Source organism: Boleophthalmus pectinirostris, unplaced genomic scaffold, assembly GCF_026225935.1.
Source record: "Boleophthalmus pectinirostris isolate CB_2022bp ecotype Guang Dong unplaced genomic scaffold, ASM2622593v1 HiC_scaffold_7, whole genome shotgun sequence".
Classification (NCBI taxonomy): Eukaryota; Metazoa; Chordata; class Actinopteri; order Gobiiformes; family Gobiidae; genus Boleophthalmus; species Boleophthalmus pectinirostris.
This window is the reverse complement of record NW_026571473.1, coordinates 9,120,042-9,147,178: the sequence shown is the minus strand read 5'-3', so window position 1 is coordinate 9,147,178 and position 27,137 is coordinate 9,120,042. Positions and strand designations below refer to the sequence as shown.

The following is a 27,137-nucleotide window of genomic DNA, read 5'->3' as shown; positions in this document are numbered from 1 at the left end:
CTGACTTAGTGTATGTTGAGACAATCTGTTTCTGTTAGGTTAGTTTAGTTCTGTTTTGTGTCTTTTTAGTTGTCACCTGATTCTGTTTGTGGGTTTATTTGACTTTATTTTGAGACCCTCATGATTTAGTTTTGTTTTAAGAGTCCCTTAGTTTAGTCTCTCGTTTTTTTGTATTGACCTACATGACTTGTTTAAATAAAGTAGACAATAACAGTGTCCTTTAACAGGTTTTGTGGCAAATACGGTAATATGGAAAATCAGACTGAAAAACAACAAAGGAATATTTGATTTTATGAACTAAAATATCCTAGGAATCGGAATACACTAGAAGGTTTGCTAGAACCCTGGAAATACGAGTCCGGGCACCAGCCAATCAGCAAAGAGCCAGACATTCTGTGTTGGCAATGATTCCTGAGATCGAGGATTTAAAGCCGGAACAAAGAGAATGTTTGGTGAATTTTATCAAGGAGAAAGATGTTATTGCTCTTCTTCCTATAGGATTTGGGAAAAGCTTAATATACCAGTTAGCTCTGCTAGCGGTGCATTACATATGTCACAACCAAATAGCAGTGATTGTTTAAATAAAAAAAAGTACCCGCATACCGTTGAGTGATGAATCCTAATGCTGTGAGGTCAGATGGTTTCCATGAAGTGAAACCGGCTGATGAATCAAGCTATTATTTACAGGGATTCAAATGTGCAATAAAATATCACTCATTTTGATCTATACAATTTGTTAAATAGAAAATGACACAGTAAATATAACAATGATGGGTTGGATACTGTGGGCAAACAAAGTATACATATGTACTATTACCAACCAACCCATTACTAATGACTCCTATGATGAAATAGCTCTGGAGCTGTTTTGTATCTGCCCACGTCCAAATGATCTAGAATCATGTGACCCAGTTTCCTGAACCCAGTGTTTTAATTTGTGACCCATATCTGTGAGAAAGAAAAGGACAAACACAAGTAGATTCATGCTTTGCTTTTAATCACTTCATAGAAAAAGTATTTCAGATTTATTTTGAACACAATATACAATTGAATACCATACATTGTGTGAAACATTGAATAACCCACCTGGAACAACTGGCGGACTGGAACATATTATTGACAGTTAAAAAACCCATCTTTCATGCAGATAGTGCTAAATCTGGCTAACCATTTGGACACAACTAGGACTGAAAAAGCTTAAACGTAGATAAACAATGTTAATACTGACAAATTTGAATTTCAAAACTGCTAACAAGTTTGGTCAGAGAGAGTTCACACATTAGCACAATCAGATACATAAGATTTAGTGCTGGGCGTATTGTAGCATGCTAACAACACGCTGTTGTGTGTCTACTTTTACATCAAGTGCCTTAAGTGAAGATGTGTCTATTCAACTGTCTGGCCTCAAATATCAGCAATCTGCAATCAAACTGTTGGATGAGGAAGCTAGGGTCGAGACAAAAGAAACTACTGTAGGTTTAGGACTAAGCAATAGGCGTTTAATATACGTTTTCTATATCCATGTCTATGCAGTTTAACATGTCCTCTATGTCGCCTCTGGGTTACCATGGTGATGCTGCCACACGAACACTCTGAAGCCCCAAAACAAGAGTTGGTCCATCCCCATAGAAAGTACACTGCAAAACTTTGGCAATTAGCTACAATTCATATTATAATAATTATAATAAAATGTCCAAAGCAATAAATAATGTGTGACAAGATATCATTTTTTTGGTTTAAACATGCAGGTTTGAGGCAGTTGTAAAAACAAAAGAGAAGTTTAAATGAAATGAAGGTTTTGGAGCTACAGAGTGTTCATGTAACAGCAGCACTGTGATGTTTTAGCTGCTGCTCTGCCGGGCACTCAAATATTGTGCGAATATATACTTAGAATTATATATATTTATATAGATATAAAACAATATATAATACATATATAAAAAGACTCAGTCCGAGTCTTCTACACATAGACACCACCACTTCCAGGTAATGCAAGTGCATATAAATTAAAATAGATCTTACACTGAACCATATTTCTTATTTACAAGCTTAAAGTATAGAATAAATACACACTGTTATAAACAGCAAAAAGGACCAACTTGAGCTCCTAGCGACAAACAGTAGAGACAAAGGGTGAGTGATGGTCAGACATAACAGACAGACAGTCAGTGTTCAATGCATCTGTGTGTGTGTGTGTGTGTGTGTGTGTGTGTGTGTGACTGGTGCATGCTGATGGGACTATGAAGTACCTTAGAGTTTACCAGTAAACCCAAACCAACACGACCAAGCTGAGGTCTGCAGACCCTTCAAACATTTGCCCTTTCTCTGCTGGAGCTGCTTAAATTAGTGCAACATTGTTTTAAAAGACTGTGGACAAAGTGTTCTGAACACAGCCTACTGTATATTTTGGTGCCTAATCCCCAAAACCCGACTGTCCTGGAAACAGAGGAGCGGGAGGGGGACCTCTGCTGACGTCAATGAGCAGAAGCAGCACTTGAGGCTCGTTCTGCTCTGGAGGAAATAGGCGTCCTGATTGTCTCGGGCCAGAGTCTGTGGAGCTTTGGGGCCCCAGCTCTCATCATGGGGCTGCCCTGATTACAGAGGGGTCTTATATCCACGTAACCAGATTATTCAAAGTGTAGCATACCTGTGGGCTAAAAATACACACTCTCATCTTGTGCATTTGACCTTCCCAGGCTGCCATCGTGATTTTGGAGATCATATTTCATTTTTGGTTTAAAACTAGTCGATTTGGGCAGTGAATGTTTGAAGTGGTTTTCCCTCCAATCCACACCAAAAGAAAACACAAGGTTCACATTCAGTTATGGTTTGTTCAATGCAGCAGGTGTTCAGATACATGGAGTTATGGATTATTACTTTATTCTCAAGTTTGCATCAAAGATTGAATTTTGGTGTGAAAAGGTTAGAAGCACCAGTGTTTGCAGAACCTCAAACTAAAAGTACATAATGAGGTGTACATGAAAATGACTACCACAGAAACATTGTGCTCCTACTTCAAACTTAACAATGGTTTTGTGTTCTATGAGTTTGTCCAAAGTTGTTTGTCGACGTTTGTTTGGATTTCTCTATTGCCCAATACATGGAAGACTGGTATTTAACATACAAAAAGATTTTGCTCTTCGGATAAGAAAAGAAAACATTTCACAGACAAACTAGAGTGTTCAATAAATAAAAAACTATTATAAAGACAATAGTAAAAAAGGCACACAAAAGTCCTTTGACAAATGGTACAGGAAAAAAGTAAACACTCTTTCTATACAAACTTCTCCATCAGTAGATCTTACTATATGCTACTTCTAGATCATATCATGTTTGTAAAAAAGTCTTAAGGTACAAAACATCTCTCAGTAGTGTCATTGTCCATTAATGCCAGTCCAGAATAGACGAATAACCATGTTCCAAACTGGCCAAAATCCTTCAAGTTCACCGTCAGTCTCGTGTCCACAAACCAAGTGTTCGCACTAAGAATTTCCTGAGAACTCTGAAGCCTCCTCCTACAAAAACAGTCCGTTCCAAACCGGCTTCAAACGGCCAAGTGCAGACCACCACGTCAGGCTAAAACTAAGGCCTTGCCTTTGTGGGCTTTAAAAAGCTCAGCTGCAAGAGGAACCTCCTCTTTTTCAAACCTCAAAGCGATAAAAACACTGAGCCCTATGTGTCTGTGGGCGACGCCTCATGGGTCACGATCTCTATTGCAGTGGTGGGCTCTATGCTGTCCTGCTCCTGACTGTCCAGATAGTCCAGAGGTGGGGAGCGGGACAGACTGTCCTCCTCCTCTTCCTCCTCCTCTTCCTCCGCCTCTCCGTCCTTATCCATCCCATCCAAGTCCTCCTCCTCCAGTGTCAGCTCAAACTGGAACTTCTCCCCTCCTCCCTGCCCCCCCTGCCCAGCGCTCAGCCCGTGGGGTCCCTGGTCGTAGAAGGGTGGGGACGGGCTTTGTGGGATCATACTTTGGTACCAGTTCCTGTTGTCCTCCAGCGTGTCCAGGATGTCCTGGGCGTCGGGGTGCACCAGGTCTGCCCATGTCTCCCACAGCGGGTGCACGATGTAGTCGATGAAGCCCACCTGCAACAAGGGCACAGAGACAGAGTGTCAGCCGTTTAAAGTCATGGGGAACATGTGAATATATATTTGGCCCTCTCATCCATCTCTGTGGGAGCTAAAAGGAGCTGTGCATACCTGGCTCTTCTCCACTGAGGCTGTGTGCTTGTCACACATGGGGCTGATCTCCATGCCCCTCTCGCGCTCACGGTCCCCCTGGTGGAAGAACTCCTCCATGATGCGATCTGTCCACTGTCGGTACAGCTCCAGGGACTTGGTGGGGTTACTCAGATCTGCGCAGTGCACCATGTTACGCAGCACCTACAAACAAACAACAATATAGATTATGCTAAAATAACAAACCTTTGGAAACTCTAAGTAACAAGCATAGCAATCCTGTCAATCTCAGGTTTTTTTTTATTTTATACTTCATTTTATACACACTAACATTACACCACTGTTCCTACCTGTATTCTGTCTGTGTAGTTGTCCAGCAATAGCACTCCTGAACTCGTCACCTTCTTCGTCTCAACCATCGTCTTCAGATCGGCCAAAAGACTCATATGTTTTGACATGTCAGTGGCTAAAACCTAAAGGAAAAAATTATATACAAATTTAGTAAACAGTTAAATAATAATGAGAAATTGTGTTAATATCCAGTGTTTTTATATCTTACCATATCGATAACCATCTTTCTTAGCGACTGCCTTTGCTTTTTGGTGAGATTTTGGAAGATATCGCAGTTGTCTTCTTGTAGCAGCTTGAAACCCACAGCTAAATGATGGTTTTCCAGCACGGATTCATCATTGTACATCAACGCCAACTCGGAATCTGGGCAGAAATCAATACAACGTTGAAGAAAATCCGCACAGAGCTACGTACGAGCTTCATCCGTGCGTGTTTGCATATATTCGACTCACTCGTATTGATTAAGAACTGGTTCGATACTCCTGGATGGTCGACGTCGTGGATCGCCGCAGCAAAGATGGCAGCCAGAATCTCCAGATCTGTGAAGACAGCCTGCGAAAAAACAAAAGACAAAGACAACGGTTATGGAACGCCAAGTGATTTTCGCCTGCCAGAGTTATGTAAGTGGCATAACGCGTTGCTAATTTCGCACTAGGTTCAGTTCGATGTAAAAACAGTCCAATCTACCACAAATGGAACAATATTAAATGAAAAAAAAAATCCAGACTCATTTCAGTCTGCCAAAGAGTTGTGTAAGTGCTATAACGCGTGGCTAATTTTGGATTGGGCTTAGTACTTCTACTTCTATATAAAACAGTCACAATCGACCACACATATAACCATAATAAAAGCCTAAAAAGTATTTGCTAGAGGAAAAACCAATAAATGAAGCTGCGAGACATTTCCTCATGCAGTACTGTGACGCAGTGTTAGGAAGGCCAGACAAAAGGAAAATATGATTCCATGGAAGTGGGGCTAGAGTCTTTAGTAGCACGTATAATTATTTAACAAGTACAGAGTTTTCCCTATTGCGTAGATGCGTGCAGGAGAGACAGTAGGAGAGTCTTATAGCACAATAATAAAACTAAGATTTTCCTCAAACTGATTTAAAGATTTAAAGCTGCACTATGAAGCTTTTCTGGTGGAAGGTGCGTCATCGGCTTGTCTCCGTGGAAATGTTATTGCCTAGTCTGTAATGCTCTACTATGTGGCACTAAACATATCTCTTTCGCTCAGATCTGTGGAGAGGCGAGCCCATTCACAGTTAGAATGCATAGTTTTCATTAGAGGTGTGCAAAAATATCTAAATATCGATATATCGTATAGTGTAATATATATTAATGTGATGATACAGTGTTGATATCATGGACTGCTGTATTGATATATTGCCAAGATTATTTTTTGGTGTATTTTACTAAATTATTTTGTTACAGCTATAGTTTTGTTGATTGTTCAGAGGAAGGAAACTCTTTTAACTCTTTTATTTATGTGACACATTTGACATTTTCACTGTTTTGATGATTAATATTGGCGTGTTTCATATTCATTTTGCACAAGAAGTGGTTTAACAAAGACTTTTTCTATCACAGCCATGATTTAGCCTTTACTTTTTTATTGAACCGAATCAAAACGAACTGAAATGCATCGTATCAAACCAAATTGTATCTTGTCGTTAACATGTATCAAGGTATGTATTGTATCGGCAACTTCTTAATGATATCCAGCCCTAGTTTTCACGGTAACTGAGCAGATACAACAGAGATAAGTTTAAGGCTGTTCTGTGTAACATTCCATCTCCATGGAAACAAGCAGGTAACGGACCCTCCTCTACCAAGAAAGTTACAAAGTGTGAATCTTTAAAAGTGAGATCTTACGTCTAGAGCCGGGGTGGAGAGGAGGATGTGAGTGGACTGGGCGACGTCAGCAGCGTGCAGACTGTTATGATAGGCCACATCTGCGTGGTAGTGATCCTCTAATGTCATCATGTACGCCACAAACGTGTCCGCCGGGATTTTAAATGTCTTTAACAAGTCTCGCTCCTACAAACAGAAGGAAAGGTTCAGGTTAGAATGAGTGGTGAGTAGGTAGTGCACTTTGAGTAGGTGTGTAGAGCAAAAATGAGACATAGAATTCAAGTAAACAAAACTATTCATATTAAAATTAAGAGATAGTCATTAGTTAAATAAAGTTTTCTGACTAAAGCTCTTACAAAAGCTGACCAATGGGAGCAGTGGGTGGGGAAAAGTAAAGTTTATTAGGTAAAATTACTATGAATAAACTGGAGAATTTTGTAGGAAAAAATCAGTCCAACTGGTTTAAAAGAAAAGCCAAAAGAGAAAATAGATCATGTTTGGCTTTCTGAGTAAAACCAAAACTTTATGAGGTCAGATTCAAGACAAAACCAGGTCTAAAATGGGACTAAACTATGGATAAGCAATGACGATGGACAAAAACCGTAAAAGAAGTCTCTGTAAATTCAAAAATCTACAGAAGTTGAGAAACACGGAAACAGCGCGGTGTCGTTCTCACCTGGAAGATGGCGTACATGATGCAGGTGAGCGGTCTGTTGTGGGAATACTCAGACACGGTGAAGATGTTCAGGCCCCACTTGTTGAGATCCTCCAGCTCTTTAGACAGCATCTCCTCTTTGTCGGTTTTGACCCCGAATCGCGCGATGCTGCTGCTGGACAGAGAGGGCCCGTGGGAGACCTTCTTCACTCCGCTGATCTGAGTCATCAGCTGCTGCTTCTGCTGCTTCTTCTTCTCGCGTGTTTTGGAGGTCGGTGACGGGATTTCCACCTCATTCTGTTTATCTGTAGAGAGAAAAACGGTAAATGTAAGTAAAATCTTTAGATATCTGTGATCCAAAATGTGTCTACTTTTTAAGAATAACAGCTACAAATGTGATTATTTGGTCACATAGAAGGTATTCATAGGTTTCTGCTTCCTATTTTGAGGACTTTTTCCCATTTAGAAGATGTAGTGTTTTGTTTTAAATTGTTTATTGGTCCTAGATTCTCATCATTCTAAATCCCATATCTTTTTGTCCTAAAATAATAAAGTTGTTAATGTTTAGATATCTATACTTTACTTAAAGATACACTATGCAACATTTCTGATGAGGAGATCGTTGAGATTATTATTGCTTTGCATGGAAATTTCCATTAGATGACGTTAAAGTTATCTATCGCCATGGAAACAAGCAACTCCAGCAGTGTTTTTTCAGATATTTTTGCACAATGAAACACGTGTAATTGAATAAATGCGAGATAGATAAGTTTAATACCATACTGTGGAACATTACCAGTCAAAGCAATAACATCTCCATGGTGACAAGCAGGCACCCCGCACAAAAATTTTTTTTTTTAATTTTTAGATATGTGTACTAAATGCACTTATAATACTTCTGCTTTGGCTTTGGTACTTTTACTTAAGAGAGAATCTGCAGTAGTGTACTTCACGACCACAGGGTTAGACGGTTACATAAGACCAAAATGTGTTTGTTAAATAGGAGCCTGTTAAAGTCCGGATCCAGGTGCACTGTAAAATGATACACTGCAGGTGGCTTCCTTTGAGGTGAAGCAACATTCACTCTTCACGTGTCATGTATTCTGTGTTTTATTCAAACTATTTTATTTTCCGGTTATCTTTTCTTACGCTCAGCCGGCGGCCCTTTCAAAGACAAAATGTGCCGTTTTGACTGTGAACTTTTAACGGCTCCAATTATGTTTTCTATACCGAGGTTTCTCAAACTGTGGTGCATGGACCGACAGTGATACGGAAGTTTGTTCAGGTGGTATGCAAGGTCCTACAGTCCAATAGAGTAAAATGTATTCACTTTTTGGTTCTTGAATGTTTCAGTGTGTGGCTTTAAATGTATCTAAATACTTCCAGACCAAGTTACAGGTCAGATCTGTGGAGTGGCAATCTTTGTTCACAGTAAGAATGCATATTTTGGTCCTCCTTTGCCTTAAATGTTCACTGTATGGCTTTAAATATATCCAAATATCCATGGTAACAAGCAGGTGACACTTCCAGCCCAAGTTACAGGTAAGATCCGTGGAGTGGCAATCCCTTTTCACAGTAAGAATACATGTTTTTGGTCCTTTTTTGCCTGAAATGTTTCTTTAAATAGCTTTAAATGTGTCCAAATATCCATGGAGACAAGCTAGTGACACTTTCATACCAAGTTACAGGTCAGATCTGTGAAGTGGCAATAAACATTCACAGTAAAAATGAATGTTTTGGTTCTGTTTGGCCTTGAACGTTTCACTGTATGCCTTTAAATGCATCTAAATTTCCATGGAGACAGGCAGGTGACACTTTCAGACCAAGTTACAGATTAGATCTGTGGAGTGGCAATCCCCGTTCTCACTAAGAATGCATTTTTCGTCCTCCTTTGCCTTCGAATTTTTCACGATATGGCTTTAAATGTATCCAGATATCCATGGAGACAGACAAGTGACACTTTTAGCCCAAGACAGAGGTAAGATCTGTGGAATGGCAATCCCCGTTCACATTCGGAATGCATGTTTTTGGTCTTCATTAGGGCAGTTTCTTGTCGAGTCCAATTTTAAGCCTGGAATAGTCCTAAATTTCGTGGTGCTCCCAAAACCCAATGCCTTCTATACTATTTAGCACTTCTGATATTTGTCTAATACGTTCTGATTTTGGTAGCACTTCAAAATGAATTGTCTCCTTATATACACAGCCACGGCATCCAGCTTAAATGCTTTTTCTTAAGTGCACCATCTATCATTGCACAACTCGCTTCAGTGCTGGTCTAGGAGCCTTCCCACTGCGGAGGCTGATTCAATTACAAGCTGTAATTCAAATAATCACTTTCACTCTATCTCTCCTTCTCCTCCCTCTCTCCCTCTCTCTATCCTGCAGTATTTTTCAGCCTCTCTCAATGACTCTCGGCCTCCTCATCCTCGCAGTTGTAAATGGATAATTACGTGTTCCCATAGGCAGGCTGTGAAAGCATTAAGACAATATGGAAACTACTAATTGAATTGTTATTTTACGGTGGTTTACTTGTACATTTTTAAGCATAAACTCTTGAATAAACCCTAAACTATTAAGATACAGGCATGAAATGGTGTCAAACTTTGTAATGAAGGCCAGTTGTTATGTTTCCTAATTTAATTCCCACAAAATATATAACAAACTTTGGCCGAGTCCGTACAAATTCAAACACAACTTTAACTACCATTTCATCTAGCCTCAAACCTCTCAAACCTATACTAGCTTCTGCCTCGTCTCCTGTCCTCTCCCCTCCTCTGCGCCCTGCTTATACGTTTATTTTGGTCCCGTCCCGATCCTTTCATCCTCCTCCTTGAGCCTCTTGTGAGATGCAGATGCGCTACAGAAAGAGGAGGAGGAGGAGGAGAAGGAGGAGGAAAGGGGGGGTTGTTTTATTTTTTTTCCTGCCCTCCTTGCATGTTCCCTGGGCGTGCTCTGAAGCTACTGGCCCATCAAAGACAATTATGATTACACAGCAGCGGTGTCGGAGGATGAGAGGGACGGCGTGCGGCCTTCTTTGGTCAAAACCGCGTCCTGTATGTCCATTTTCGTGAGCGGATTGAGATTAAGGGTGTTTTTCGATGTTTCTGTTGCAACATTGAATTACAGAAGTTTGAACCTTGCATAGATACTGACCTTGTCTAAACAATTTAAGTTCATTTAAGAATTTGCAACATTGACAACTGTTACTGAAACACAAAAATAGTGCTGTTCTTATGAAAATTTGCATCATTACATTGCACAAGGACACAGTAACAGTCAAGATTCAAACTGCAGTTAATGACAATACATTTTTAACTCAACTCAACTGGCTGCCTTTTTTAATGATGAAATATTTAGGTTTTATTATTTCATATGCTTTTCGTGCATTCTAAACTTGAAGCCATAGTATGATCAGCCGGTTTCACTTTGTGGAAACCGTCTGACCTCGCAGCATTAGAATTCATTTGCTTAATGGTAGGTGGGTATTTTTTTTATTTAACCAATCGCTGCTATTTGGTCGTGACATATGTAACACGCCACTAACGGGGCTAACTGCTATATTAGACTTTTCCCAAATCCCATAGGAAGAAGGGCAATAACGTCTTTCCCATTGATAAAATTCACCAAACATTCTCTTTGTTCTGGCTTTAAATCCTCGATCTCGGGAATGTATGGCTCTTTGCTGATTGGCTGGTGCCCGGACTTGCATTTCCGAGGTTCTTGCAAACCGTCTAGTGTATTTCGATTCCTGACCTAGTCGCTGGAGAGAAATTAAATTGAGTGGAGGCGCTAGGCGGTATGTAACAGTATGTAACTTTTAGTCAAATCAGCTCAAATAAAAGCATGTTTTCTTTGTTGTTTTTTTTGTTTTTATTTTGTTTTGCATGGTAAAAAGTGGAAAATATGCCTCATTTCTCTGAGCAGACTCGCATTTCCACAAACCTGGCTCTTATTTGGCCTGGAGAAGGGCGTCCATCTGCTTGTTTCTATGGAAATATTCCTCTGGCTATCTTCCATAACACGACATAAAAATGTGAATGATCCAAAGTTTGGTTTTTACTTTTGGAACAGAGGTGACAGGCCACCTCCAGAAAGTTGCATACTGTAGCTTTAATGCATTTCACTTGTGATGTGATTGTCTCACTACTGCCTTTATTTACATGTATATATTTAATGTCTAAACTTCTGTCCCTGAAATAAATACATCTCCAACAAAATGATCTAAGTGCATCATGTTGTGTTACGTACTGTATCTTAAGATTAAACAGGCTGGTTGCTCAGTCACTTCCCAACTCCTCACTCCTCACACTATAGCTGCAGCTCTGTCTCCCTGCATCTCTTTCCTTTCCTCCCAGCAGCGAGCAGACATCCCTGATCTCTTATCTCCGCGATGTCTATCAGCGCCGTGATTCCCGGGGTGAACCTCACAGGGAGGAGGGGGGGGGACGGCCAACTGCGCGGTATCCCTGCCCAATCCAGATGCATTCAAATCGCTATGACTCACCCGCTTTGCTCAGCTCGCGGCGCCAAAAAGGGGGTCCCCTCTGTACCTCTCCGCTCCTATACCTCCCCCCCTCCCGTCGCCCAAAAACTCGCCCCTCCCACCGCGCATTCTCCGCGATCGGGGGCTGAAGGAGCTACCGACGGCCCCGCACCGAAGCAGGGAGGCCGATCGATCCCAGTTTCCTATAAATAGCGGGGAGAGCTCTCTTGCCTCGGCTTCCACTGGCTTCGGTAATCATTAGCTGGTATCTTTGAGGACATTACCTTCTTGAGGAAAGTCTGCAGTCACTCATATGAAACTAATTAGCGGCTCGTCCAAAACTGTGCAATGATTTTCAAATTACGAAATAAAATATAGGCCAAATTGTGTAATGGACTCTACAAACCCAATTCTGAAACAATGACAGCGTCTCGTCCAAATCCACTGCTCCAATTACAGGCCTGTCAATCAAATTTCCAACCCTCAAAACAGTCACATAAACGCATTTAATCCAATTTTTAGGCTTAAATTTGCAAATATTTTAATCTAAATCCTTTTTGACTATTATTTCGCAAATCCAGCTTCTAGACAAAGCTTGATGGCGCAGTATTTTATGGTACGCCCCCACACCAGCAGGAACAATTTGAACAGCATTGCGAAAAAATGGAACCCCAACAATCAGGTCAACAACAATGGAAATTTATGCACGATACCTCATATTTGAACACATTTTGAAGACATTTTTATCATATTTTTGGATTTTTTCATGTGCAAAATTGTGGTTGGAAAAGTGATCTGCGTGTGTTGTGTGTACATCGGCTTGGGTCTTTACCTAGAAAGGTGTTGGAAATGAATTCGGAGACTTGGTTTCCGGAGCGACTCATCTCCGAGAGGTGCGTCAACTCCCGGTTCAACATTCTCTTGAACTGCAAAACAGACAAGAGGAAGGGCCCATGGTCAGATCGGGGAAACATAACGCGTTACAACAGTTCATAGAAAACACACGCGTGGCCAGAGAAGAAGAGAAGATTTCCATAATTACAGCATAGACTCAGTGGGGAGGTTGTGTCTTATACCCCTCCCCGTGTTCCTCGTTTCTCACTCAAACTCATTAACGGGGTAATTATTTGTGTTAACCTTGCACGGGCAGTCATTTTTTACATATACATGGTGCCCCCCCTGCAGCCATTTCACAGCCATATGACAACGAGCGCCACATTAAAAGCTTGTTTCATTGCGTCACTGAAAATTCCCAGAGCTTTGAAGCTGGCGATCTGTCATAACTCCCTTTGCAATAAATGAAATAACGGAATAAAAATGTCGTCTAGATTGTAAAAAGGGTGATTGAGACACTTGGGGGGGGGAGCAGATGCGTTTGACAGTAGACACCAACCACTGCAGTAGGGATGTTTTTGACATACACACATATACACACACGTACATACACACACACACACACACACAGAGAAACTGCAGCAGGCTAAGATGGTGGAACCCAAACCACAATACACCACACAACCATAGCATTGTAATAAAACATAATAATGGCATTCAACTTAAACATCTGCCTTGCAATGAATGAGTTTAGATGAGCAGTTATAGCATTAAGAGAAGAGATTTGAGATTGCAATATGGAGGTATCCCAAAAATTGACGTAGCTACCTTGATGTAACCCCACGAAACAGACAGCAGATAATTTGCTTCAGGCATTTTGGATCCCGTTCTTTCCTTCCGAACCAAAGCCAGAACTGTAATCCAATGGAATCGATAAAGCAAAGGGTAAAAAAAATGATGTAAAACAAAAAAAAAAAAAAAAAAGATATCAAAATATTTCTCCTATTGCGTTCCTCGTCTCTCTTCAGCAGCGAAATGAGCAGTGGCGTGCGCTCGGCAGCATCTGAGCGCAGGGAAATAAGTAGAAAAATCTCAAAAGCTCCATGGTTGTCGGCGCGAGGGGGGGGGCGTCTCCTGCCCCGTGCGAGCCCAAAACAAGTGTCCGAAAGCGGGGTTTAAATTTAAAAACAAAACAAAACAGGTCCGAGCGGTAACCAGCGACGGCGGCTCTCGGCTCGGTGGTCTGGAGCCGTGGTGGACCGGGAGAGCGCTGATGAATAATGAGAAAGCCAGAGACCGAGCGGAGAAGAAGGAGGAGGAGTGGAGAGAGAAGGGATGGAGGGAGGAGAGGAGGAGGAGGAAGAGAGAGAGAGAGAGAGAGAGAGGGAGAGGGGAGGGGGTGGTGATGTTTATCTGACTGCAGCGGGGTTCCTCCGTAGCTCCAATACTGCACCAGTCCGTCTCTCCCGCGCAACAATTCAACGCGTTTCTGTGCTTTTCGCTGCCGTTCTTTCTGGGAACACACTTTCAGACACGCTCGGACTCAAATGTCGTCCAGTTTTTAATCTACTCTCTTTAAAATATATATCGTTAGACCAGAAATTACATGTCATTTCTCTTTCCGGCATTCTAGTTCCCCTTAGATGTTTGGACTGCGCATTTTTACTCTCCTTATGCTCTTGTACTTAAAGTTGCAACACTGAAATCAGACGAATAAAGGTTCTCTTAACTTCTAACATTATGTAATCAAAAAATGCAACAGTTAAACAAATTTCAGCATTGTAATTGATGTGTTCTAAGAATGTATGTATGGAAATCTGCCTTATTTGTATTTAGGATGAACTGTTGACAATATTGTTAGGCCTACGGAGGGTCCGCTACCTGCTTACTTTCATCAAAATTGCATGGATTTGCTTTAGAATGTTCCACAGTATGACATGAAACTTCTCAATTTTGCATGTATTACTACAGATGATTTTATTTCTCTAAAATACAATGAAAAACTTGAAAATCCTCCTCAGATTTGACCTGTAATTTGGCGTCATGTGTCTCATAAATAAGGTTACGTTCAGACTGCAGGGCTTAATGCTCAAATTTTTTTTTGCGAAATACGATTTTTTTGCGAGGTCGTTCACATTTGTCATTAATTGCGACTCGTATGTGATCTCCTGTGTGAACTTTAAATGCTCCAAAAGTGTCCCTATGACGCCTAAATGCTGAACTTGTCTCTGAAAATACGATCCAGTTCTTCGTAAAATGGACAGGTTACACGTCTATGGCCGCTTCGTTTTTATTTGAGTCTTTATCCTCCTTGTTTTTGGTTCGCAGGCTCTTTATTTTCATTGACATTGGAGCCAGGACCGCCCCTCGCCGCACTCCGACGTTTCAGAAACCACCCGATTCTGATAAGACCCCTCCAATTTCGGCCTAAACACAGCGATCCCTCCAAATCTGAACGAACTCGCCAACCTCGCTTTCCCTCCATTTACTAGACTCCGAGCCTGACATGTAGGTGGGATGAATGCGACCTGGCCGTTCAGACTAAAGTCGCGTGCCAAAAGATCGGATATGTATCAGATTTTGGAACACATACACAAGTGGCCTGGGTCGCATTTGAAAAAAATCGGATCTGTGTCGTTAAAAGATCTTATACAGGTCATATAGGGGTGAAAAAATCGGATTTGGGTCACTTCAATCTGCAGTCTAAGTGTCAAAAGTTCCACAATGCACCTTTAATGGGAGATATCCACTCTATTAAAATATAGTCAAAGCATTTTTACTGAATCTAGCCCAGCCTGTTGCAACTGCGTCAAAAAAAGGGAAACTCCTTTGCGTGCATTTACGGTCTACCAAAACTATCATTTACTTCAATTGGAAATATTAACCCACTTCTTCTGTAATCCCTCCTTCATTCATGCTCCATTGTGTAGGAATGCCATTGAGCTGTGCAGCCATTGCTCCTCTCCTCCGCGAAACAATAAGACGTGATGGGCAGGGGCGGGCGTGGATAGCCCATTTTGCCAACAGTAGAAGCTAGGAGACTGTATTTTTATCACTATTATATCTATTACCAGTCCGCCCATCTCCTCCTCTCTCTCTCTCTCTTGTCTTTCTTTCTTTCTCTCTCTCCGTCTCTCTGGAGTCTTCTATCGCGGTGGGCATTGTAGAGAACTCATAAGCCTGTTCATTATCTTCTCCCCACAACAATATTAGATGCTGTCAGGGTGTCTGCGGAGCTCTATTTTTAACACGCGAGCAGAGGAGGGAGCGAGCGAAAAGGGAAACACGATCAAAATGAATGAACGGGAGAAAGAGAGAGAGAGAGAGAGAGACAAGGATGGAAGAGAAACACAGAGAAACAGAGAGAGAGAGAGGGAGAGAGATCGCAGATAATTGCATCCTTTTTTCAATTTAAGTGACACGGGGCCGTGACTTTTGCGGTTCTATACCTGCGAGTGGATGTGTACAATTACCAGTCCTGGGCGCCATGGCAACAGCAGCGGTGCCGTGTGCAGCGATTTTGTGTTGTTATTGTTGTGGGAATCCTGACTCTTACATGCAAGGCTACAGTCCCTAAACCTGCTGATTATATAAGTGTTTCAGCGAGTTCAAATTGACTAGACTACAAGTATTTATTGACGTAGTAGTGGTAGTAGTTGTAGTAGCAGTAGTAGTGGTAGTAGTAATATTTGTTGTAGGAGGAGTAAAGGAAGAAATATACAGAGATGTTGTTCGTTTCTTCACAATTTTGTATACAAAATATAAATACAGAATAACTGAGTAAAAGATATATATTAAAGGTGCACTAATACCGCAAAATTCCAAATAATAGCCTGGTTTCAATTAATTTAAAGACCGAGTGCAGGTGTAGATTTAAATAAATAACCACCAGTTCCAAATAAACGCCGATATAACTAGTCTATATCTGTATTTTCCTGTTTTTTATGCTTTATTTAACCAAAATATCATGATTAGTCCAGCGACACCATAAAACGTGTTATGTTTACAGCCGACAGAGGAGCAATTTGACTTCAGTTCTGTCCCGCCTTTACCAGACTGGTTGTGTGACTCGGAATGGATAGGCTATATTCTTTTCGCTGCTTCCGATCATCCCTCACATTCCTGAAAAAAGTGACGTTGCTGTGAAATCCCTACTTCGAAATGACGTTAAAAAAAAAAAGAAAGATGGAGCAACATGGCAGGAAATGGAAGCAGTTTTTAGTTGTTTTGGTAATATAACTTCAGTTTGGCAGTTCGCAGAAAGCAGCAAAGTCATTTATTTATTATGTTTATTTATTTCGGACAGTAATACATAGAACATAAATTAAAAAACAAAAACAAAAAACTAAATAATAAAAAAAGACAAAAACGTCATCGTAGCTGATGTGGCGTAAAATGGAAAGGCCGAGGTGGCAGGAATCGTGACGACAAAGTAGGCAGAGTAATCGCCAGGTCATCGTATATAACACCAAAAAAACTGAACTATAGTCATACTGGTTAAAAGAATTTGAGTACCACATTTTCCCAAGATTTTTTTGAGAAAGGAATTATTCGCCTTTCCCTAGCCTGATTCATCAGCTGGTTTCACTTCGTAGAAATCAGATTTGTTTGCTTGACGGTAGGCGGGTCCTTTTTTTCAGTTAACCAATCACTGCTATTTGGTCGTGACGTATGTAATGCAGCGCTAAAGGGATTAACTGGTATATTAAACTTTTCCCAAATCCAGTAGGAAGAAGGGCAATAACGTCTTTCCCCTGGATGAAATTCACCAAACATTCTCTTTGTTCCGGCGTTAAATCCTCGATCTCGGGAATCGTTGCCAACACAGAATGTATGACTCTTCGCTGATTGGCTGGTGCCCGAACTCGCACTTCCGGGTTTTTTGGGAACCATCTATTGTATTCCGATTCCCTACTAAAATGCCGCCTGGTCTCAAATAAAAGCCTGGTCTCAAATAAAAGCCTGGTCTCAAATAAAAGCCTGGTCTCAAATAAAAGCCTGGTCTCAAATAAAAGCCTGGTCTCAAATAAAAGCCTGGTCTCTTAAGTGATCGAAACGAATAAACACCCCGGCTACTATTTGGTATTTCACGGTATGTCACTTTTTGGAAGGGTAACCACCACTTGCTCGTCTTATTGGAGTCATTACTTTGCTAAGAATATCCCACAGCATGGCATTAAACGAAACGCATCCACCTATCTATGTATTTATCTATCAACGGGTCAAGTTACAGGTCACGTCTGTGGAGAGGCGCTCCCACTCGCAGTAGGAACGCGTGTTTTTGAAGGTGTTTTTGCCAATACAAACACGTGAATTTGTTTCAACGCAAGATTGGAAAAATATTATGGCACGACGTGAAACATTCCAGACGACGCGAGAGCATCACCACGGAGACGAGCAGGTCAGACAGGCACCTCGGTTCAATAGTGCACCTTTATTTTCATGTTACGTAATGTTATTTATAGTGTTATTTATTATGTGTCATTATAGATTCACGAGCATCAAATAATCCGTGGCACAAAGACGCATAATCTTTAATATGATTATGATGTCGATTATTATTATATTTAGAGTCAGGTGATATTGACTCGACCCAAACGGCGTCCCCTCCTCGAGTTGTTCCCGAGCGGATGACATGTGCGCTGTCACGAGGATACGCCGTACTCCTCCTCCAAAACACTCCATCCCCCTCTCTCTCTCTCCGTTCCTCCAAACCTGTTCGTCTTCCTCTCTCTCTCTCTCACTTTCCCCATCATGATCTCCTCCTTACCTGGTCGATCCTCTCTCTCCTCCTCCCCCTCTATCTCTTCTTCTCTTCCCTCTCCCTCCATCTATTCTTTCCGTCTCTCCCATCTTCTGCTCTCTCTCTCTCCTCTTCCTCTCTCCTCCTCTTCCTCTGTCTCCTCATCCTCTCTCTCTCTCCTTTCTCTCTCCTCCTCTTCCTCTCTCTCCTCTTCCCTCTATTCTCGTCCTCCCTCTCTTCTTTCTCTCTCTCTTCTTCCTCTCTCTCCCTCCTCCTCTTCTCTCTCCCTCCCTCTATTCTCACCCTCTCTCTCTCTTCTCCTCCTCCTTCCCTCTCCCTCCTCTCTTTCCTCCTCCTTCTTTCTCATCCATCTTCCTCTCTCTCCCTCCTCCCTCTTCTCCTCATGCCTCTTTTCTCATCCTCTTTCTCTCATCTTCCTCTCTCTCTTCTCCATCTCTCCTCTCTCCTCTATTCTTGCCATTTCTCTCTCATCTTCCTCTCTCCCCCTCCTCTCCCCTTCTCTCTCTCATCTTCCACTTTCCTCCTCCCTCTTTCCCCTCTCTCTCCTCCTTACCCACTCTCTTCCTCTCTCTTTCTCCTCATCCTCCCTCTCCCTCCTCTCTCCTCCTTACCCTCCTCTCTCTTCCTCTCTCTGTCTCCTCATCTCTCTCTCATCCTCCCTCATTCCCACCTCTCCTCTCTCCTCCCCCATTCCCCCTCTTTCTCTCCCTGCCACTTAAACGTCAATTTCTCTGCCTCTCGCCAACGCACTCATCCATCCCCCCCTCTTTCTCTCTGTCCGTCCATCCGTCCGTCCGTGTTTGTGTTATGATCAATGCTCCGTCCTTGAGTCTAGTGTCGATACTCGCTCCGCTTTAGGCTACGCCGCGACGCCCAGGACCGCCGGACAGCACCCGCGGGCTCCCGTCACTGCGCACGGCGGGGCTCGGCGGGGCTCGGCGGGGCTCGGCGGGGGCTCGGTGGGGCTCGGTGGGGTTGGCGGGGGATTCGGAGCAGTCACGACGCCCCCCTCCCACCCGCAAGGAGGGAAACGGGGGCAATTCTAACGCTGCTGTCTGACGGAGAGGAGAGGTTTATATAAATATAGAGGAGCTAGACTAAAGCATGATGGGAAAAAAAAGGTTTGGAAATAGGTTTGTGGTTTCACAGAAGAATGGAGAGCGGAGGTATAGACACGGTTATGCACAGTGTCAGGGGAGAAAGCACTACGTCACTATGGTCATGCACATCCAAAAATCTGAATAAAATTAAATCTGTAAAAAAAAATAAATAAATATAAAATAAGTTAAAAAATTAAATAAAATTATTAAAAAGAAAATAATTAAAATAAAACAATAATAATAAATAAAATAAGTAAAAAAAAAAACCCAAATAAATACAAATAAATAAATATAAAATAAGTTAAAGGAAAAAAATGAAAAAAAAAAAAAATAAAATAAATACAAATATAAGTTTTTCCATACAAAATTGATTACGTAAAAATGTTAATAGACAAAAAAAAAAATAAAAAAATGGCTGCCTTAGAATAGACACTTATTATTGAAAATAGCAAATAATAATAATAATATGTTTATTTTTTGGGGGGGGGTTTTTATGTATAAATGCTGTAATTTATGTAGTCAAAAATTGAAAATAAAACTAAACTGCTACAGACAATTGTCAATATTTGTGCAAGCCCTGATTTAAAATAACAATTTCCAAATCCAAAAAGGTAAATTGCTAAAATACCAGTCCTAAAACAATAAAACCAGTCAAATCAAATAAAAGCAAAACCATAAAAATCACAAAACAGAAGTAAATAAGCAAAACAAATAAAGTAACATAAATAAATAAATTCACGCAGTTTGTATAATATCTGTACATTACTGGTGTGCGTTGAAGTAAAAATGAACCTAAGATAGTAGAGTAAGGTGGAATACAAGTAACGTGGTGAAGTGTGGTGATGGTTTGGGTTATGCACACTACACCACAGCCAGTTTTGCGCAGGAAATCTCTCGACAAAAATGGAGCGTAGCCTGTATTTTCACATGTCGTCGTATATGTAATTTTGGCCAGAAACCGTAGCAAGTATAGGTTTAAAATGTGTAGAAATATTTCAGCGGGTGGGCGTCTGCGCGGACCGTCTAATCCTGCAGAAGCCCGCAGTGTTTCGCAGTCACGGGGAAAGCGTAAACAGCACAGGGATACGTGGGAACCAGTGTTTTCTGTTGGAGGGGAGGAAGAGGAGGATGAGGAGGAAGAGGGGAGGAGAGAAGACACAGCACAGCAGCCTGGATCATCCTCCCACTGAAAGAACAAACCAGAAGATCCAAGTAAGAAGTATGGAGAAGAATGGAGAGGGGGAGAGAGAAAGAGAGAAAAGAGAAGGGGAGTAGGAAAGGTGGGGTGAGTCAGTGAGAAAGAGAGACAGTGGGGGGTGTGAAAGAGAGAGAGAGAGAGAGAGGAAGGGGAAAGCTAGAAGAGAAAAGGGGGATGGAAGAGGAGAGAGGGTGGGGGAGAGAGAGAAGAGAGGAGGAGTGGAAGAGGAGAGAGAGAGGGGGGCAGCGAGAGAGAAAAAAGAGAAGGAGAGAGAAAGGGGAGGGAGAGAGAGAAAACAGAAAGAGAGAGACAGGAAGAAAGAGAAGGGGAGCAGAAGAGGTAAGAGAGAGAGAGTGAAAGAGAGAGAGAAAGATGGGGGTGAGAGAAAAAAGAGAGGGAGCGAGAGAGACGGGAAGGCGAGAGAAACAGAGAGGGGGAAGAGAGATGGGGAGTGGAAGAGGAGAGAGGGAGAGGGGGGACAGTGAGAGAGAAAAAAGAGAAGGGGAGAGAGAGAGAAAACAGAAGGAGAGAGAGTGACAGGGAGAAAGAGAGAAGGGAAACAGAAGAGGAGAGAGTGAGGGAGGGAACGAGAGAGAGAAAGGGGGGGTGAGAGAAAAAAAGAGAGGTAGAGAGAGAGAGACGGGGAGGGAGGGGGGAGAGAGGGAGAAAACAGAGAAAGAGAGAGAGGGAAGAGAGAAGGGGAGTGGAAGAGGAGAGACAGAGAGAGAGGGGGGCAGTGAGAGAGAAAAAAGAGAAGGACAGAGACAGGGGAGGGAGAGAGAAGAGAGAGGGAGAGAAAGAGAGCGAGAAAGGTGGGGTGAGAGAGAAAAAAGTGAGGGAGAGAGAGACAGGGGAGGGAGAGAGAAAGAGAAAACAGAGAAGGAGAGAGAGAGAAGGGGAGTGGAAGAGGAGAGAGGGAGGGAGGTGGGGGGGCATGAGAGAGACAAACCAGAGAAGGAGAGAAGGAGAGTGGGAGAAAGCGAGGCAGAGGCAGAGGCAGAGGCAGGTCGGGTTTATATAATCGCTCCGTGCATAATATATAGAGAAAGCGTTGGGTGGGCAGCGGGGGGGGTGTCTGAGCGCTGCGCTGGAGGAGGAGAAGAAGAAGAAGAGGAAGAGGGGGTCCCCGGGGGGCACAGAAATGCCTCTTATAACAGCTTTAGCTTTAACAGCCCACAGAAGAGACAGAGGAGACAGACACGACGCAGGCGGAGGGAGGGAGGGAGGGAACGCCGCGGGAGAGAGAGGGAAGAGTGGAGGAAGAACTGGGGAAAAGGGTCCAGATTTACATGTGTGAATAGTGTGAACGAACGGTGTGTGAAACTATCGCTCAAAAAGAGGTTTCGAAAACGGCGTCGTAACATCTTTCAAAACAATGTCCAGATGAAACTTTCTGTAATCTATCTTTATAAGGCCTGAATGCTCCACAGTACGGCATTAAACACACAGTACTCATCTCCACGACCAGGTTAGTTAGATCTCTGGAGAAGCAAGCCAAATCACACTGAGTATACATGCGAAAAATTTAAAATTATAATAATAATAACAATAAATCTGATATATTTTTACATAATCAGATGTATACGCAAACGCAAAAGCACAGTCTGTCTACATCCACGTTACCCGCGATTGAAATATGAACAATTGGACCGTTCGTTATTATGACTTCACCAAACATGCGTCACACTCAGATCTGCGGGTTCGACAGGCAGGTGTGATGAGACAGCTCCGCCTTTTGCCACTAGTGGGCGCTCTCTGCTCAGTGACTGCAGGCCTGACCCTCTTTAACCCTGACTGAGGACAGCAAGGGTTTACAAAGATACAGTAGACTTAACGCTGTTGGAATAAATAAAGATAGAAATTGAGTAAATGCGGATTATTTTCTTCATTTTTAAAAAGTAGTTTGATGTTGGTGTTTTATAAAGTGAAATCTGATTCAAAAATGTTATATTGTTACATTTTTTGGACTAGTTTAACAAATGTTTGGAATCACTTCTAACTAATTTTGTGATGTTTTAAAGTTTGCATTTGGATGTGAAGAGAAAAATAATGAGACTTTTGCTAAATTTGGGTCACATTCGTATTTTGGGGGTAATTATTAAGCAGAAACATTTCAGAAAAGCATTGCTGAAACTGGGTTGCGATGAAATAACAACTTTTAATGATGAAATTTGTAACTTCTCGCACTGGGAAAATTCCATAACGGACCGATGCACAATTTAATTACGTTAATTATACTTCATTACTACACGACTCCAAAACACATGGCTCTAAATGTCAACACAGACACAAGCAATAAAAAACAACAACACTCAAATCCTTCATCTTTGCACTAAAAGCGAGCTCCCCCATATGACGCACGCCTCGGTTAAAGTAATACTGGACACTTGAATGACACAAATCGGGCAGAGATGTGGAAAATGGCGTGTGCTTTGTGCGTATGTGGGTTGAGTCTATCGTGAAACAGCGCTGGGTCTCCGTGACTCACTCATCTGTCTGAGTCTTCACCTCTGCGTTTGGGCGAAGAGAGAAAAGCAGACGGGCTTTTGAAGAAGACCACAAAAACAACAGGAGAAGAAAAGAAAGAGTGATTCATTTGTGCCGGAGAGGTGGAGGTTGGGGACAGGGCAGTTGAGACGACGAGAAGTACAGTCAAAGTTGAACAAAATGCAAAGTCTAAAGAGTAAAAAAAAATTTTGTATAATTCTCTGTGCAATCTTTTCCCCGAATAAAAATCATAATTGGTGTAATTTTCAGCAGTGGTCAGATTATTACAAACTCATAATTTCTGTCATTTTTATTGCAATTTTTCCAAACTAAACACTGCAAGCGAGGTCATACACATGCATTTAAACTAACTTTTTTTTTTTTACAGAATCATAAATTGTGTAATTTTTTGTGGAACTGTAATCAAAAATCAAATGCATTTCAATTTTAAAACAGGGAAAAGAAGTTGTTGATTCAAGTTGGTTAAAAGTTGTATAAAGTTTTTCAAAAAGTTTGGTTGGGACAAAATTTGCAAACTAGTCAATAGAAGCTTTTTATAACAAATAGCTATAAAAATATCTGTAAAAATGATCTAATTTGCAATCTATTTCAGAGTAACAATTCAAATTTGTGTTCAAAACTACTTAAAAGTTCACGCAATTTTCATCTAAAAGTTACCATAGAAATAAAAGTTTGTCTCAAGTTATGACAGTTCAGAATTCATACTAAATCAACTTAAAATCGCATTCCAATTTCAAACTATACAACAAACAAGACAGAATCACGCAAATAAAACTTTCCTTCCTACTAATCTTACAAAGAAACTCCAGTATTCTTCACAATTTTGCAAAAGCAGTACTACAAAAGTTCAACATCTACCAACAATCGCACAAATCCACTTTCAAACCGCATTCAAAAAGTTCCACAAAGTTTCCCACCAACCTTCCTCCATCCATTGAGCTTCCCGAATTTCCTCTCCTTCTTGTCGAAACAGCACGCTCCCATGTTGAAATTCAAACTGCCTTTCTCCACATGGGTACAAAAGTGTATGCTGTGCCGTCTTACGCGCGTGCTACAGTTCCAGCGGCTCCCTTCGCCTCTCCGCTTTGGGACTAGACCTCTTCTCTGTGTGTGTGTGAATACATGAGGGAAGGGGGCGGGGCCACACACTCCCTCGTGGGGGTAGGCTCCGCCCCCTTGTAGCGTGTTGAGTGTCTGCTCCAGCTGACTGCCGCAGAATATCTGGTTTACACTGTCAATAGCCGCACGCTGGTTTAGAAAGACGCGGGCATTTCCTGTGTCTGGAGACGTGCTTTCAGCGGAGATTTCCAGGCAGGATCGTGCAGTTTGTGAGAGCGGATCTAGGTGAAAGTTTAAAGCGTGACAAAATGCACATATGGCTTCGTGGAGATGTGGGTAAAAAGTCCTAAATTACACAAAATGAATTCTTGCGAGCTTTAAGTCATGGTGTAATGCTGTTATCATCAAAAACAAACCTGGAGTTGTGTTTTGTTTCATTCATGTTTGAGTAACTCTTTAATATGAATGTGTCTACATCTCCAAACTTCAAAATGCTCTGTTCCACACTGTGATGTCATGAAGTTTTCAAGTTAACAGCTCCTTTTACCTTGTGTTTATTAAAGATTTCCGCAATTCCAGGGCTGAAAATGATTGCTCCAAATGATTCTACTGGAGTTTAAAAACACAGTGAAGCATTTATTGTACTACCACATGACATCACAAAGTGGAACAGAGTGTTTTCTGTTGGAGAGAAGAACTCAGCCTAAACAAGCAGGGTTTGTGTGTTAAACATGTGAATGAAACAAACCAACTCCAAGAATATTTGTGATGAGGAAACTACAATAACTGAAATATCGTGATATGGTATCGTCAGAACTCTCACAATAATATCGTAGTCTGTCACAGTATTTCGAATTACGAGGTTTTTCACTTATAAGTATTTAAAAAGGTGGAACTGCATAGGCCAGGCATGTCCAAACTATGGCCCGTGCCCACATTACCTTGCTTCAATGAAAAATTTACTTTTTATTGCAAGTTTTTTGAAAATCTACCTTGAAAAAGCCAATATTTAAAATGTAATGTGTGGTTTTGAGGATCTTAGTGTGAATAAAGGACTGATGGCTCATTCTAATGTGTTAAACATGCACATATTTCAATTATTCACAGTCAGGCCCTCGATCGGCCCTCTGCTTCATCTGTGTTTACATATGTGGCTCTTGATGAAAACAAAAGTTTGGACACCCCTGTGATCCTTTACTTTAGTGTGACCAAACGTCCATTTTTCCCCGGACATGTTCGTATTTTGTGTCAGTCCTGGGCGTCCGGGTTTTTTTTTTTTTTTTTTTTTTTTAAAGTGATGCAAATGTCCGGGTTTTCAGTATCGTTCATTGGGGGCATTAAACTCAGCGTCTCTCATAGCGTCTGTGACTCAGAAGGAGCGAGACACAAACAGTCGGTCAGTCTGCAACATACCGCAACACAAATGCGCATTTAACAATGACTTGTACAAGAAATTCTCTGTTTTCCATCCGGGTCGGGACAAGTGAGAGGCCATGTGCACAGATTGTGAAGTGAGAGTACAGTGGGGGTGGGGGTTACCTTCTAAAAATGACCTGCGATAGGTGAAATCCACGAAGTACTCATCTTTATATTTTACAGTTACTCTATCTGTTTTAAGTCTGTAAAACCCCTCAGCACACATTTTATAATTTTTTTTTTTTTCAGACGGGAGAGGGGCAACCCTTTTTGCATCCTTCTTAAAAAAACAAAAAAAAACAAAACAAAAAAAAAACATGCAAACTTGACGCAAAAAAACAAAAACGCAATATAGCGAGGGTTTTCATAAATGGAAATACGGTCACCCTACTTTACTTACTTTTCACTTTTAAATCTTATTTCTTTGGAGTAATGATTCACACTCAAGACTGGTCACGGTGTGTATAAAGGAAAAAATAGAGTATGTACAATTTTGTTAACCCCTCCAAAATATCACACTAAATGTCGTACTGTGAGAGGAATATCGTGATAATATCGTACCGTGAGGTTTGGATATCATTACATCCCTAGAAACTACCTTCTAACAGATGAGAAAATAGCTGAATTTGGGCCCGTAAAAGCAAGCATTTCTTGAAAACAAATTTGCAATTGACACTCAGAGGTGATTACTGTAAAGCAGCAACAATTTTTACTCAAGTTAAGGATGTTAAAAGTGTCGGAAATCAGATACTAACTGAACTTTAGTATAAAAAGTAGATACTCGTTTGAGCAAGTATCAATACTGAAAAAACAAACCACAAAACGGGATAAATTGGACCTTTCCAGAAAAGAACGATCCTGATTATCAGAACAATTATAAAACCACATGGTGTAATAATAAAAGTACTATTGTTTTGTGTTTTAAAATCAGTAATGGAGTATCAAATATTATCATGACAACACTAACTCAATTAAGAGTGCAGTTACTTCAAAAATACTATGACTCAAGTGGAAGTACAAAGTAGAAGTCCAAGAAATTACATAAGAGTTTTTCGACAAAGCACTAGTTTCTCCGTACGACATTAAACTTAAACATATCTCTGTGAAGACGAGCAGGTGCCGCTATCAGGTGAAGTTACAGGTCAGATCTGTGGAGAAATCACCTACAGCAGTCACAGTAAGAATGAATATTTTCCATGTATTTTTTTACGTTCAAGATAACACGTTTAATGCCACACTACGGAACATCTCAGGCATAGTAGCAACATCTCTGTTAGTCCTATATAACAACTATATAACAACTACACCAGGCTTACACAGGCATCTTCCTTATCAATTAGGTCATTAACGGTGAAAAAATAGGCCAAATTTCTTGCACAACTGCCTTTAGAGTCTCCATAATATAGCGATATTGTACTTGCTCTTTATTGCACTATCTGGATTTTCAGTTGCCTCCTTTGACCCTATAATATTCAAAGTGACAGAAACTTGGACAACAACAGCCCCGTGAATTAAAAAAAACCTCTGACACGTACTATTTGTTCTCATTTTTCTTCTAAATAATGATCTTTTCCAGCCCTCTGTCACTGTCCATTCATTTGACATTAGCCAGCAACAAGAAATTCACAAACTTTAAGATAAGAAAGGAAAATAAAAAATATGCAATCAAAAATATAGAGAAATACATATTAAAATAGACTTAAATATAATAATATAACTGGAATACTAGATTATAGT

At 41.2% G+C, this 27,137-nt stretch overlaps 1 protein-coding gene across 3 annotated transcripts in view; it reads right to left on the bottom strand.

Annotated features, from left to right (window-relative positions):
- Nucleotides 1–980: 980 nt before the first annotated feature.
- Nucleotides 981–27,137, bottom strand: part of pde4ba (phosphodiesterase 4B, cAMP-specific a) — a 371,390-nt gene continuing 345,233 nt past the window's right edge. For 2 of the 3 annotated variants that reach the window (XM_055164841.1, XM_055164842.1), the window contains exons 7-14: nucleotides 12,354–12,447; nucleotides 7,060–7,343; nucleotides 6,405–6,569; nucleotides 4,983–5,082; nucleotides 4,739–4,893; nucleotides 4,530–4,652; nucleotides 4,201–4,383; nucleotides 981–4,086 (exon numbers count right to left, since the gene is read on the bottom strand). In XM_055164841.1, the coding sequence (XP_055020816.1) occupies nucleotides 3,673–4,086; nucleotides 4,201–4,383; nucleotides 4,530–4,652; nucleotides 4,739–4,893; nucleotides 4,983–5,082; nucleotides 6,405–6,569; nucleotides 7,060–7,343; nucleotides 12,354–12,447 (1,518 nt within the window). In that variant the 3' untranslated portion in view covers nucleotides 981–3,672. Of the gene's footprint in view, nucleotides 4,087–4,200; nucleotides 4,384–4,529; nucleotides 4,653–4,738; nucleotides 4,894–4,982; nucleotides 5,083–6,404; nucleotides 6,570–7,059; nucleotides 7,344–12,353; nucleotides 12,448–23,846; nucleotides 24,015–27,137 lie in introns of those variants that run through there. The other variant, XM_055164843.1, reaches the window with a different exon arrangement.